The sequence below is a fragment of the Dipodomys merriami genome, unplaced genomic scaffold, assembly GCF_024711535.1.
Source record: "Dipodomys merriami isolate MVZ:Mamm:240054 unplaced genomic scaffold, mDipMer1.0.p SCAF_11, whole genome shotgun sequence".
Lineage (NCBI taxonomy): Eukaryota > Metazoa > Chordata > Mammalia > Rodentia > Heteromyidae > Dipodomys > Dipodomys merriami.
In genome coordinates, this window is record NW_027202382.1 from 35,668,218 (window position 1) to 35,682,935 (window position 14,718).

Genomic DNA, 14,718 nt, shown 5'->3' on the forward strand with positions numbered 1-14,718 from the left:
GAATAAAGGAAAACTTGCAGTTGTTTGTGTCTCTAAGAAGCCACAAATTTGGCGCTTGGGATGGGGATGGGGGCTTTCAATTAGGAGATCCCTGTGTGCCCTTTCATGGGGGCCCCTGAAGCAGTATGCATGTTTTATGAATGTGAATTTTTCTGGAAAAACAGGGAGGGTCTGTGAAAGGGCAAAGACCTTGACATTGGAAGTAGATCTCACTGTTTATAGGAGCTGGCCTGGCCCTCAGGAGCTAGGCTGCGGCAGTCAATGTTTGATGTCATACAACACCAACACCAGGGACAAAAGCCTACTTGGTAATGATATCTGAGCAAGAATTAAAAAAAAGGACATTGTCTAAGTCACAAAAATGACCACCATACCCAGGTATCCATGGGTGTTTTCCCCCTCAATCAGAAGTTCCTCTTGTTTCCTTCTCTGGGCGTCTTTCACACTTAAGAGACAGCAACTCATGATGTTTGGATGTTTCCATGCCATTTGGCTTTGTTTCTGTTTCCCATTGTAAAACTGGAAAATGATCTTAGAGCTATATAAAGGAAAGTCATCAGAGTGTTTGCATCCCAGGTTAGCAAAGTGATGAAGGGTCTTGTTCCAAATCACCACCAAGGGGCAAAGTCAAGACTAGAACTTGGGTCCTCTGATGCTTCACTCACTGCAATTTCATGCTGCCTTGATCTTAGAAAATTAAACCTCACAAACCACATGATGTGTCAGTAGGTGGAACACAATAGCCTTGCTCAGATTAGGAAAGCCCTAGAGATTGACATCTGTCTAGTTCTGCCTGTCATTGGGTTGGAAAAACTGCTTTGTGTTTCTGAGCCTCGATTTCTGCATCTGTAAATGGGGATAATAATGATTCCTATAATTTGTGGGATTTTTGCCACATCCAATGGGAATTCTGTTTTTTTAAGAGGTAAAAGGGCTATGAAATGTCATGTAACTATTTGCCTGCTTGTATGAGACAATCTCCTCCCCCCACTTCTGCCTTCCCCCCCATACTGTCCTGGGGCTTGAACTCTGGGCCTGAGTACTATCTCTAAGCTTCTTTTGTTCAGGCTAGCACTCTAACACTTGAGACACAGCCCCACTCATCCTTTTTCTGAGTAGTTTATTGGAGATAAGCGTCTCACAGACTTTCCTGCCCAGGCTGGCTTCAAATCAGGATCCTCAGATCTCAGCCTCCTGAGTAGCTAGGATTACAGGTGTGAGCCACTGGGACTTGGGCTGGGGGGTTTAAAATAAAGCTCAAAGAAGGAGTTGGATAGGGATGTAACAAAGGTCTTCTGACTCCCAGTTTCTTTGGTCAGGGGATGAAGAGAGCAGTAGAAGGGGAGGGCGTGATAACCTCTCCTACCTTCTCAGCGGGCTGACGCGCTCTGAATGTCGGCTTTGTCCCTGTCAAGGCTCTCCATCACTCACTCTGTGTGCCTGTCTTTATATAGTAGTCACCAACCTACTATAAAATAACATGCTTTTTAGTACATTTTGAAAGAGAAGTCAAATTTTAATGATCACGTCTGTTTCTTGGTGCTTTCTTTCAGGTGAAGACCACGTTTTCTTAAGATACTGCATGTCCGTGGGGTTCTTCTTTTGGTTCCAGCAGACATTCCCACGTGGTCAATTTTAGAATGTGGTGCATTGGATTGCTCCTGATGTCCACTATCCTTGGAGCATCTGTTCTTCAAGGCCATGTTATTCCAGAGAGTGACAGCTCTTCAAGCTCTTCTCTAATAAAAGCAAGTGCTACTAGGAAGCTTCCTAAGTAAGACCAATTGTGAATGTTTACAAAAAAGAAAGGAGAAAAGAGCAACTTCAACAACAGGAATTTGTAAGTGAAAATTACACATAGTTCAGGCTTCGCAGCCATTTAAGAAGATGTCTTCCGCAAATGCGTCTAAATTAGCTAGAAATGCTTGGCATGAAGGACATGTTGTGTCTGTAGGCCAATATTCAATCCACGTAGAGGAATCTAAAGGGTAGATATACCTGCAAGAACAAATGATACCAAGTGTTTGTGATGATGGCATGATGGAGAAAACCTGTATCTTTTCTTTCTTTCTTTGTTTTTTTTTTGAAAAGCCCAAGTGTGGGTAGATCCCCAGGGGTTAGACTGTCAGCCACACAGAATCCTCCTTCTCTCCCTCCCTCCCTCCGTCCCTCCCTCCCTTCCTTCCTCTCTTTCTTCCTCCCTTCCTTCCTCCTTCCTTCCTTTTTTCCTTCCTTCCCTCTTTCACTTTCTTCCTTCTTTCCTTCTCTCTATCTCTCTCCCTCTCTCCCTCCTTCCCCTTCCTTTTCATCCTTCACCAGTACTGGGGCTTGAGCTTAGGGTCTCAACTTTATCTCTTAAATTTTTCTTTCAAAGCTGGTACTTTGCCAGTTGAGACACTTTCTTTCCTTTTTTAGGGTGGAAGGGTTTACTGGTCCTGAGACTGAATGCAGGGCTTGAGTGCTGTCCCTGAGCTTTTGTGCTCAAGGGACAGCTCTACCACTTGAGCCACAAATCACTATCTACTTTTTGGTAATTAATTGGAGATGAGTCTCATGGTCTTTTCTGCCTGGGCTAGAATTGAACCTGCACCCTCAGGTCTCTTGAGTAGCTAGGATTACAGGCATGACCTACCAGTGCCTAGCTTTATTTATGTTCATAATGGTTTGATGGTTAGCCTCAAGGCATGTAAGAATTATATAGCGTAGGCAGAAAATGACTCTGTGATTTAGCATGCAAATCAAATCAGTAATTCTAAAATATTGGTGACTTACTTGAAACTGAAGTTGTGCTTTATCTGCAGAGCTTCTTTACCCATAATTAAATACTGCCTTCCTTTCACCAGGTCAGCGTTAGCACAGGCCATCTTTTTAATGAAGGTGATTTCGGAGTCTTTCTCAGCAGCAGCTTCCCCTGAGAAATACACATTTATGTTTTAATGTGGCGACAATAAACTTTCTCAGGCTGTCAAGTTTCTTATAATTGCTGAGAGTGGCTACTAGAAAATGGCAATATCCACATGGTTAGACTTTGGAGCCAGACTATCTGGCTTAAACCACAGCTTTTTTATGGCTGTGTGGATCTAGCCACTGATCAGGGACAGTGACCACGTCCTGAGTTCAAGCCCCGCTACCAACAATAACAACAACAAAAAGCTAATTGGGTCCTGAGTTCAAGCCCCAGTAACAGTGCACATACATAAAAAAAAGTTGGAAAGTATTTTTAACCCTAGGAATAGGGTTAGAAATAATCAAGCATCAAGTCTTGAAATACTTGACAGAATTTCAAAAAGAGGACAAAAACAATGCCAGCATGTTATTGAAATTTAGAGTTTTTTTTTGCCTTACTTATTATAGAATTTATATCCACTGAAGTGAGAAGATAACTTTTCTGGAAGATAAAAATAAGCTAATAAAATAAAATTCATTCATAATTATATATACAGCAGCTCTTTCATTTAAAAAGTGCCTTATGGCTGAGTGTTGGTGGCTCATATCTGTAAACCTTGTTACTCAGAAGACTGAGCTCTGAGAATCCCAGTTCCAAGCCAGCCCAGGCAGACAAATCCAACAGACTGTCATATCCAATTAACCAGCAAAAAGCTGAAAGTAGAGATGTTTCAAGTTGTAGAGCGCTCGCTTTGGGTAAACAATAGCTCAGGGATATAAGACTTGAGTTCAAGCCCCAAGACCTGCACACACAAAAAAGTGCTTTAAGTAGCTTAAAATGAAATGTTGAAGACTGAAGATAGTTTTTGGCTTTTGTCAGTCTCAAAGTCCTGGAAGGAACAATAGAGATCTGAACAGTAGAGATTTGACATAAAAAGTGTGAATGAGGAATATTTATGTGAATACCTTTAAAAATGTATCTCTCCAAGTAGAACATAAACTTTTGGAAGGCAGGAATGTTATGTAAGTTCTATCTTCTGTATCTAGTATAATGTTTGGAACACAGTAAGTACTACATATTTGTCAAAAGGGAAGGAGGGAGAGAAAGAGGGGGAGGAAAAGGAAGAGAGGGGGGCAAGGAGGGCTGAAGGAATTCTCACCTGTTTTGTAGATATCCAAAAGTGTTGCTGTATACTTGACAAAAACATTTTCTTCTGTCATAGACTTGATGCTAACTTTATAAGCTGGTAAAAAAAAAAAAAAAAGACCCAAATCAAAATCAGTTTAGGCTGAATACCATTGATGTCATGCCTAATAAAAAGCCACGTTTTGTCAGAGAAGAAAGGAAGCTTGACAAACTATTGTAGACACCCTGAAGTGGATCTTATTTCTTCTAGGGAACTTTCCCAAGTTCACTATCAGAATCATTGGTCCTGGCCACTGTGTTAGAGCTGGCTGATAAGGATGAAGACCTACGTTAAATAACATAAGCACACAAACAAACAGAATAAACTTCAATCAGATGTACAGTTCAGAGGGGAGTGGTTTCAGAGAAGCAGAATCATGTTGGCAGACACTTCCTTCCCTGGCGGTGGAGGGGCCTCCCTGTCTGTCAGCATTGCTGTGGGAGCTGCACTGTTTCCTGGCCTTGCTTCCTTGCCCAGCTCTACTGGTTTTGATATTTAGGTTTTGGTAGGATTCTATTTCCTTATCCATCTTTGCTTGGATTGGCAATTCTCTGACAAGAGCTCCCCCTTTCAACTGCTGTTTTCACAGCTTTAGGAATTATTGTGTGTTTGACCTCAGCTCTGCAGTGATCAGCTTGAAGGGGATGACCCTTCTTCTGACCTCAGAAAAGACCTCTTTCATTTTTGCTTCTGATGGAGTAGACAACCTAAAAGGTTTGTCTATTTTGGAGATCCTTCTGATCTCAATCTGTCCCTAATATAAATATCTACATTGTTTGATACACAGATAGGGGAACTCACTGTGGCAGGATTGACTATTATGGAAATTAGTTACAACATGAATGAAAATATCCTCAATTTCTGATTGACAAGTCTTTGTGGTGAATACAGGCAATGGTATAATAATAGTAGAAGGTCAAGAGAGAGAATTATAGCCAGCCGCCAGTGGCTCACACCTGTAATCCTAGCTACTCAGGAGGTCGAGATTGCAGAAAAAGTCTATGAGACTCTTATCTTCAATTAACCACTATGAAGCTGGTTCAAATGGTAGAGTAAGGATGGGGTGGGAGAGAGAGAAAGAGGGATAGAGAGAGAAAGACAGAGAGAGGGGGTAAATTATTTTATTTTTTTATGTTATCCTAGTAATAACCTATTTTCTCCGGAAGAAAAGTTTTTTTTTTTTTTTTTTTTTTTTAAAGACTGGTCCTGGAGCCCATAGCAGACTCCAGCATTTGGGAGAGTGCATCCAGTGCATCTGTTCTTCACAAGAGCACCCGTAGGAGCAAACACAAGCAGTCTAGGCTGCTCAACCCTTCCAAAGGCGGGAACTGCCAGCAATCTACAGCAGAGAGCTGAGAATCCTAAGTAAGTCAGAATAGCAGCTGGAAATAGGCTCCCAACAGAACCCAGATCAGGCACAGACTCTCTCTACCAATACAGAATCAGCAACCAAGCAAAGACAGACACACCAAAACAAAATTGAAGAGCAGTCTCCTGAACCTCCATGCGAAAATCACAGAGAAAAATCACAAGGTTTACTACCACCCAGGACAGCAAGCTCACCTCAAAAGCCAGCAGCCACACAGGGGAGAGCCCCAGTGGGAGCAAAGCAGGAATGGAAGACAAAGGCTACTTCCAAGGGTTGCTGGAGGCAATGACTCAAGAAATAAAGCGAGAAATTGATCAGAAATTGAAAGAGCACAAGGATGAACTATCCAAAGAGATACAGGGTATCAAACAAGAGATGCATGCAAAAATAGAAGCTGCACAAACCTCAGTAAGAAGTGAGATAAACGCCAAATTAGAGGTAATGCATACCTCATTGAGAGGTGAGATCAGTACTCTGAGAACCAACATTGAATCCATAAAGGGATCCATTTCCTCCATGCAAACCACAATAGAAGCCACTGTCAACAGAGTGAATGAAATGGAAGGTCGAGTGTCAGATACAGAAGACAGAATACACCAACTGGACCAAAAAGTGACAGATATGGAAAAATTACTCAAATTAAACCAAAGGGATATTCAAGAGCAAGCAGATAATGCTAAAAAATTTAACCTTCGCATAATTGGAGTGGACGAAGGTGAGGAATTCCAGAGCAAGGGAATGCAACACCTATTTAACAAGATAATCAATGAAAATTTTCCCCACCTCAAAAACGACCATCTTAACTACATCACAAAAGCTTATCGAACACCCAACAAGCAAGACCCCAGGAGAAACACTTCTAGACACATTATAGTAAAAATGATAGATCTGAATAATAAGGAAACAATCCTGCATGCAGCAAAAATGAAGAAGGAGCTATACTACAATGGGAAAAAAATAAGAATTACTGCAGATCTCTCCACACAAACAATGAATGCAAGAAAAGCCTGGGAAAGCACCATACGAGCCCTGAGAGCCAATAACTGCCAACCCAGACTGATCTACCCGGCAAAGCTAGCATTCACATTTGATGGAGAACTGAAAACTTTTAATAGCAAAGAAAAACTAAATGAATACATAAACATTAAGCCAGCATTACAAAGAATTCTAAGAGGGGGGACACAACCTGAAGAAAGCAGCCAGGAACTGGGGCCTGCCCCAAACAGGCGTTACTCAAAGTCTAACTGAGCAAGCACAGGAGGAAAGGAAAAAAGAAAAACTTAGGAAAACGGAATGGCAGGGACAACAATGCATCTCTCTATACTTTCTCTTAATATAAATGGGCTGAATTCGCCAATTAAAAGAAAACGAACTGAGGACTGGATAAGAAAACAAGACCCATCCATCTGTTGCCTTCAGGAGACCCACCTCTCAGCCAAACATACAAACAAACTCAGAGTGAAGGGGTGGAAAAGGATCTACCAATCAAACGCCCCCAGTAAGAAAGCAGGTGTAGCTATCCTGATATCTGACAAAATAAACTTTTCATTAAAATCAGTACAGAAAGACAAGGACGGACACTACATATTAATAAAGGGAACAATCCAAGAGGAGGATATAACCATCATCAACTTATATGCCCCAAATATTGGTGCACCCAGATATGTCAAACAAATGCTCTCAAACTTACAGAATAAAATAGATCCCAATACGATAATACTAGGAGACTTTAACACACCACTCTCACCAAAGGACAGGTCTACCAACCAGAGGATTGGCAAAGAAGCTACCGAATTAAGAGAGGCCATACTGCAAGCGGAATTAACTGACATCTACCGAGTATTTCACCCTAAAACAACACAGTACACATTCTTCTCAGCAGCTCACGGAACTTTCTCCAAAATAGACCATATCATAGTTCATGCAAGGAACTTAAGCAAATACAAAGGGATCGACATAATCCCCTGTATCCTATCTGACCACAGTGGAATCAAGCTAGCTCTCAATAACAAAGCATACCGCAGAAATTTCTCCAATACATGGAAATTGAACAGCACACTCCTTAACAATGCCTGGATAACAGAAGAGATCAGAGAAGAAATAAAGCATTTCCTACAACTCAATGAAAATGAAAACACCTCACAAAGAAACTTGTGGGACACAGCAAAAGCAGTCCTGAGGGGCAAATTTATTGCCCTCAGTGCCCACATCAAGAGAATGGAGACAGACCAAGTAAATAATCTCATGTTGCAATTAAAACAGCTAGAAAAACAGGAAAAAATGGGACCTAAAGCTACTAGAAGAAGCCAGATAACCAAATTAAAAGCAGAGATTAACCAATTAGAAAATCAGAAAACCATAACCAAAATAAACCAAACAAAAAGCTGGTTCTTTGAAAAAATAAACAAAATTGATGGCCCATTGGCTAGATTAATTAAAAAAAGAAGAGAGGAAACCCATATTAATAGGATTAGGGATGCCACGGGAAACATCACCACACGTACCCAAGATATCCAAACAATTTTAACAGACTACTTTCAAAAGCTATACTCTCTAAAGGAAGAAAATCGGGCAGAAATGGATGCATTTTTAGAGAAATACAAGTTGCCCAAACTGAGCAAAGAAGAAGTTAACCAATTAAATAAGCCAATATCCTATAATGAGATACAGGAAGCTATCAAAAGTCTTCCAACAAAAAAAAGCCCAGGACCAGATGGATTCACAGCAGAATTCTATAAGACCTTCAAACAAGAACTAATACCCATACTCCTCAAGCTCTTCAGAGAAACAGAGAAGGAAGGAGCTATCCCAAACTCATTCTACGAAGCCAATATCACACTCATCCCCAAACCAGGCAAAGACCCAACCAAAAAGGAGAATTACAGGCCAATCTCCTTGATGAACACAGATGCAAAGATCCTTAACAAGATTCTAGCTAACAGAATCCAGAAACACATAAAAAAAATAATTCACTATGACCAGGTAGGCTTCATCCCAGAGACACAGGGATGGTTTAACATACGTAAGTCAATAAATGTAATCCAACATATCAACAGAGCCAAGGTCAAGAATCACATGATTATCGCTACAGATGCAGAAAAGGCCTTTGACAAAATTCAACATTCATTCATGCTAAAAGCTCTGGAGAAAATAGGAATAGAAGGAACATTTCTAAAAACAATAAAAGCCATTTATGACAGACCAATAGCCAATATTATACTTAATGGGGAAAAGCTACAACCAATTCTCCTAAAATCAGGAACAAGGCAAGGATGCCCACTGTCTCCACTCCTCTTCAATATAGTCCTAGAACCCTTAGCCAGGGCAATAAGGCAAGAAAAAGACATTAAAGGGATCCGCATAGGAAAAGAAGAAGTTAAACTATCCCTTTTTGCAGACGACATGATACTATACCTCCAAGATCCCAAAAACTCCATCCCCAAACTCTTAGAAATCATAAATCACTTTGGCAAAATAGCAGGATACAAAATAAACCCACAAAAATCAGTTGCCTTCCTATACACTGATAATGTACAGGAAGAGAGGGAAATAAAGGGAGCAACCCCATTCACAATAACCTCCCGAAAAATAAAATATTTAGGAATTAACCTAACCAAAGATGTAAAAGAACTATTTAATGAGAACTATAAAAAGTTAAAGAAAGAAATTGCAGAAGACACTAGGAAATGGAAAGACCTCCCATGCTCCTGGATAGGCCGACTTAATATAGTAAAGATGGTAATACTTCCAAAACTAATATACAAATTCAACGCAATTCCTATTAAAATCCCAATGACGTACATCTCTGAAATACAGAAAACAGTCCAAAAATTCATATGGAACAACAAAAGACCTAGAATAGCCAAAACAATTCTAGGGGATAAAGACAATATGGGAGGGCTATCCATGCCGAACTTCAAACTCTACTACAGAGCTATAATAACAAAGACAGCATGGTACTGGCACAAAAACAGACCCGAAGACCAATGGAACAGAATAGAAGATCCAGAAATAAATCCACAGGCCTACAGCTAGCTGATATTCGACAAAGGAGCCAAAGACATACAATGGAAGAAACACAGCCTCTTCAACCGCTGGTGCTGGGAAAACTGGGCAGCCACATGCAGAAAACTAAAAGTGGACCCCAGCCTATCACCATGCACCAACATCAACTCAAAATGGATTAAAGACCTTAACATTAAACCTGAATCTCTGAAACTACTGCAGGACAGAGTAGGAGAGACACTTGAACTAATAGGCACAGGAAGGAACTTCCTGAACAGAGTCCCAGGGTCACAACAAATTGGAGAGAGACTCGACAAATGGGACTACCTTAAAATAAAAAGCTTCTGCACAGATAAAGCTATCGCAACCAAGCTAGAAAGACAACCAACTAATTGGGAAAAAATATTTACCAGCAATATATCAGACAAGGGGTTAACATCCTGTATATACAGGGAACTCAAGAAACTAATCCCTCCCAAACCTAACAAACCAATTACTAAATGGGCAAGGGAACTAAAGAGGGACTTCTCAAATGAAGAAATAAAAATGGCAAAGAAACACATGAGGAAATGTTCATCATCCCTGGTGGTGAAGGAAATGCAAATAAAGACAACCCTGAGATACCACCTTACCCCAGTCAGAATGTCCCACATCCACAAATCAGCCAACGACAAATGCTGGAGGGGATGTGGAGAACGAGGAACGCTATTACACTGCTGGTGGGAATGTACACTCATACAACCACTTTGGAAAGCAGTCTGGAGGGTCCTTAGAAAGCTAAAGATTGACCTCCCTTACGACCCAGTCATACCACTTCTAGGCATCTACCCTGAACAACAGGAACCAATATACAAGGACACGTGCACCTCCATGTTTATTGCAGCACTGTTCACAATAGCTAGGATATGGAAACAACCTAGATGCCCCACCACAGATGAATGGATCCAAAAATTGTGGTATCTATACACAATGGAATATTATGCAGCCATTAGAAATGACAAAATAATGGCATTTGCAGGGAAATGGATGGAGCTAGAAGGAATCATGTTGAGCGAGGTAAGCCAAGAACAAAGAGACAAACAGTACATGGTCTCCCTGATAAGCGGATGATAAATCCAAAATGTTAGGTGATATGACAAAACTAACAGGACTTAAGAAACAAAGAACTCCCACTCATCTGGTTGAACCACTACTAAATATCCCCATGCTGCTGATCACGTGTATGGTATATAACATATGAACACCGTTATATATTACAGACTGTGATAGACAATTTGCTCCAGGAAAGTTAGAATGAACGTGTGACTTTAAATGAGCATCATTATTCCACAATACTGTGAATTTCCGGAAATTAAGTAATCACTTAATCACAATCAAAAAAAAAAAAAAAAAAAGAACCTTGGGGAAGGGAGGGAGGGAGGGGATGGTAGGGAGAAAACAATGGAGGGGTAACAATGTTCAAGAGGAAGTGTACTCATTACCCCACTCATGTAACTGTAACCCTCTGTATAGAATCTTTACAATAAAAAAAAAAAAAAAAAAAAAAAAAAGAAAGGTGAGTGAGGCACTGAATTCAAGCCCAGTTCCACCACCAAAAAAAAAAAAAAAAAAAAAAAAAAAAAATTAAACTATGTAACTTCAGGGTAGGGATAGGAGGGAGAAAATGGAGAACTAAGGAAGGGGTAATACTAACATTGTACTCATAACCTGACTTATGGAATTGTAACCCCTTTGTACAACTATTTAAGAATAAAATATAAAGCAAAAAAAAAAAAATAAATAAAAAAAAAAATAAAGACTGGTCCTGGGGCTTGAACTCAGGACCTGAGCACTGTCTCTGATCTTCTTTTGCTCAAGGCTAGCGCTCTACCATTTGAGCTACAGCTCCACTTTCAGCCTTTTCTGTGTAGTTTATTGGAGATAAGAGTCTCATGGACTTTCCTGCCTGGGCTGAACTGTGATCCTCAGATCTCAGCCTCCTGAGTAGCCAGGATTATAGGAGTGAGCCAAAAGTGCCTGCCCACCCCTGCTTTTTTAAGGTAATACAATAAATTTGTGTTACATGTATTCTCTGTATTAGAATAAATTTTTCCCCGTGATTGAAAAGCCTGTTCTCATTTTTTAAAATTGTATTTTCTTATAAAGATGCTGTACAGAGAGGTTACAATTATAGCAGTAAGGTGATGAGTACATTTCTTGTTGAACATAGAATACATTTTTGATATGTAAGAGTTAATATACTTTTAAAATGGAAGGAAGAAATAACTGCATTATTTTTTGTTTGCTGAAAAGTATTCTCTTTTAAGTTCTGATGCATGTTATAAACTGAGTAGGTCTTGGCTGAGTCGGGCAGTTTCTTGACATTGTTTTTAAATCAAGTATTTCAAAGGAAAGAAATACTGGAAACCATTACAAAATGTATTCTTATGGCCATATTTGCATGAGAAGGATTCAGCTGACTGTGACGGAAATGATCTAGTTGCGTCCAAGGAACATTCTGTCCTACTGCTTCCTGAATGACCTTCCTCAAATTATTTAATGTCCTCAAGCTTCAATTTCTTCCCTGGCAAAATACTGGTAACACACAAGGGTTTTTATAAAACCCTTCATATATGAGAACACACATATGAAAACCACTGGTAAATACAAAGTACCAATACAATTGTACTTATTTTTATTTTAGCTTAGAAATGCCTTTCCAATTAAAAAAAATGATTTGAGCTAGTATACAATCAGATGTCCCCCACTCCTCAAAAGAAAGCTTCAGAAATAAAAATAAAAATGGGAAATCAAAGGAAACAATAGTGTTAAATTCTATACAAATACACTTGTGGACATTTAGTTCTGAGATGTTTTAGCTCCGAGCTCTGGACAACCAGCATCCTTTTGAGGATACTGGGATTTGAACTCAGGGCTTTGTGCTTGCTAAACAAGCACTCTACGATTTGAGCCACTCAGTCTAAAACGCTCCTTTTGAAGTAGAGAGACCTCAAGTGTGGACTGAAGCTCAACACTTATTAAAAATTATTTAGTTCTGTCTTTGTTTTCAAAAGATATTTTCTAAATCAACCTTTCCAAAGCACTCTCTGCTCTTGTCAACTGGATGAATTAAAAAAAAAACAAAACCCTGAAATGTAATACCTCTGTGGCTTCTCAAAAGTTCCCTTTGAATATGTTTTACTGCCTGTAATGCAAAAGGATCTATTAGGGTAAAGTCTCTTGGCTGGCTATGCATGTCACTTCCATTATTTTTAATGAAAATCACATTTCTTTGCTGAGGAATAAATAATCTGCACATTAATGTTGAAAATTGGTGGCATTTTTCCTTCAAGGGAACAAATGAAATGTTGAATCACGATGTAATGTTTTCTGATCTTTCTAAATGATCATGTATTCCTAAAAATTCATGTTTAAAAGAACTCCATTAAACTTTTGAACTCACCATATGCAATCTCTGGCTTACACGCTGTTTCTTTCCTGGTATCTGCAGAGATTGTCAAATCCAATTCTTTCTGCTTTTGCCCACAGTCAGCTGGATGGTATGAAAAGTGGTAAAAGTTATATTAATGTGAAAAGGCAAGGCCTCTTTTCTGGGGAGTAAAAATGATTTCTTATGAGCCCCGAGACAATTCAACATAATCTCACAAGTACTAAATTCCTAAGACCTGCCCATTTTCTCCTCTTCCATAAAGTGAAGCATTATTAGAGCAAAACCCCAAAAAATCAACCAGTCAACTAAAAAAAAAGTCTTGAACCTGAGACTTGAACTACGTCTTATTTTTTTTTGGGGGGGGGGTCCAGTTGTGGAGCCTGAACTTTGAGCCTGGGCGCTGTCCCTCAGCTCTTCAGCTCAAGGCTAGCACTCTACCACTTGAGCCACAGCGCCACTTCCGGCTTTTTTCTTTTTGCTTATGTGGTGCTGAGGAATCAAACCCAGGGCCTCATGCATGCAAGGCAAGTGCTCTACCACTGAGCCACCTTCCCAGCCCTTGAACTATGTCTTAGGATGGCTTTTTTTTGGTGCATGTGTGGGGAGGTGTCTTGGGATTTATAAGGGAACTGTGGTCCTGGGGGTGGGGAAGAATGAGACCTTATTCAAAACAATAACAAAAGCCAGAGGGGCTACAGGTGTGGCTCACGTGGTGGAGTGCCTGTTTAGCAAGGGGAAGCTTTGAATGTAAACCCCTACCATCAACCCCACCTGCAAAAAAGAGATGTTATAATCAGGACTCACTTAGGAAGTAGGAGGGAAAATAACCGGTGGAAAAAAAACAGTTACCGGTGTATTCTAGGTCTTTTCCTTGGCCAAAAGAGAATGAATGGAACTAGACAATTGACAGAGAATTCCATTTCCTGGAAGGATAAGGGAAATGAAGGAGGGCCTAACCCTGGCTCTGTTCTCTTGGGTTACAGTTGCATGTTAAAAAGACGAGGTGAAAGTAACACATCCCCTAAGCATCTGGATGACATTTTTCTGTTCCCCCCACAGTATTCTCCCAGGTTGTTGACCTGAGAGGAAGTAGCTTTAGGATTCTTCTCAATCAATCAGGATTACATTATTATTTCACTTCTGAGAAACAAAAGCTGGCTGGGCAGGTTCCCCAAGGTGATCTTTTATGAGTGCCGTTTGAAACAAGTATGCAGCCTGAACATGTCAAGGGAAGCTCACCTTCCACACATTTGCACATGGCTCCTTCGCAGACTTTCTGAAGTTTGGTATCAGAAGTGCTATAGAACATGGTGCACTGTTTATCTGTGGCAATAAAAGCATGGTCACAAGGAGTGGCTTGACTGATGTCTAACACATTTGCTGAGTCTCTTACAAAGGGCCTCAGAGACTGTCTATTCCAGACCCTTCTATTTATGGCTAAAGTCCAGGTTATATTATGAATTGGCAGTACTGGATGGGCCTCCCTGTCCCCCAGACGATCTCCTCTTGTTAGCTTAGTGCTGTGCTTGATATCTTACTGTTCAAAACTCATATCTTAGAAAGTATTCGGTGCTCCCATGCGTAAGAAGAAAATAAATCGTATTACATGTGAACCTATTGAAACAAACCTATTAAAAGTATTTAGGCTGGACAAGAACATATATAATGTGTTTAAGTATGCATGTACAATGTGTATATCAATGAGAAGAGCGTCTACATATGGTTTATAATGGCTCAGAAGATAACAATATAATGAACTCTAACAAACAGAACTACCCAAGGCAGAGTCACCTGTCTTGTAAGCCAATCAACTCTCCAATCATTTAACATTTCAGCAGTGG

General features: G+C 40.1%; 1 protein-coding gene across 1 annotated transcript in view; it reads right to left on the reverse strand.

Moving 5' to 3' along the window:
- Positions 1 to 1,105: 1,105 nt before the first annotated feature.
- C5 (complement C5) overlaps positions 1,106 to 14,718 on the reverse strand; it is an 81,786-nt gene continuing 68,173 nt past the window's right edge. The window contains exons 37-41 of the mRNA XM_070012725.1: positions 14,117 to 14,200; positions 12,890 to 12,979; positions 4,047 to 4,130; positions 2,773 to 2,911; positions 1,106 to 1,998 (exon numbers count right to left, since the gene is read on the reverse strand). Coding sequence (XP_069868826.1) covers positions 1,863 to 1,998; positions 2,773 to 2,911; positions 4,047 to 4,130; positions 12,890 to 12,979; positions 14,117 to 14,200 — 533 coding nt within the window. The 3' untranslated portion in view covers positions 1,106 to 1,862. The remainder of the gene's footprint in view (positions 1,999 to 2,772; positions 2,912 to 4,046; positions 4,131 to 12,889; positions 12,980 to 14,116; positions 14,201 to 14,718) is intronic.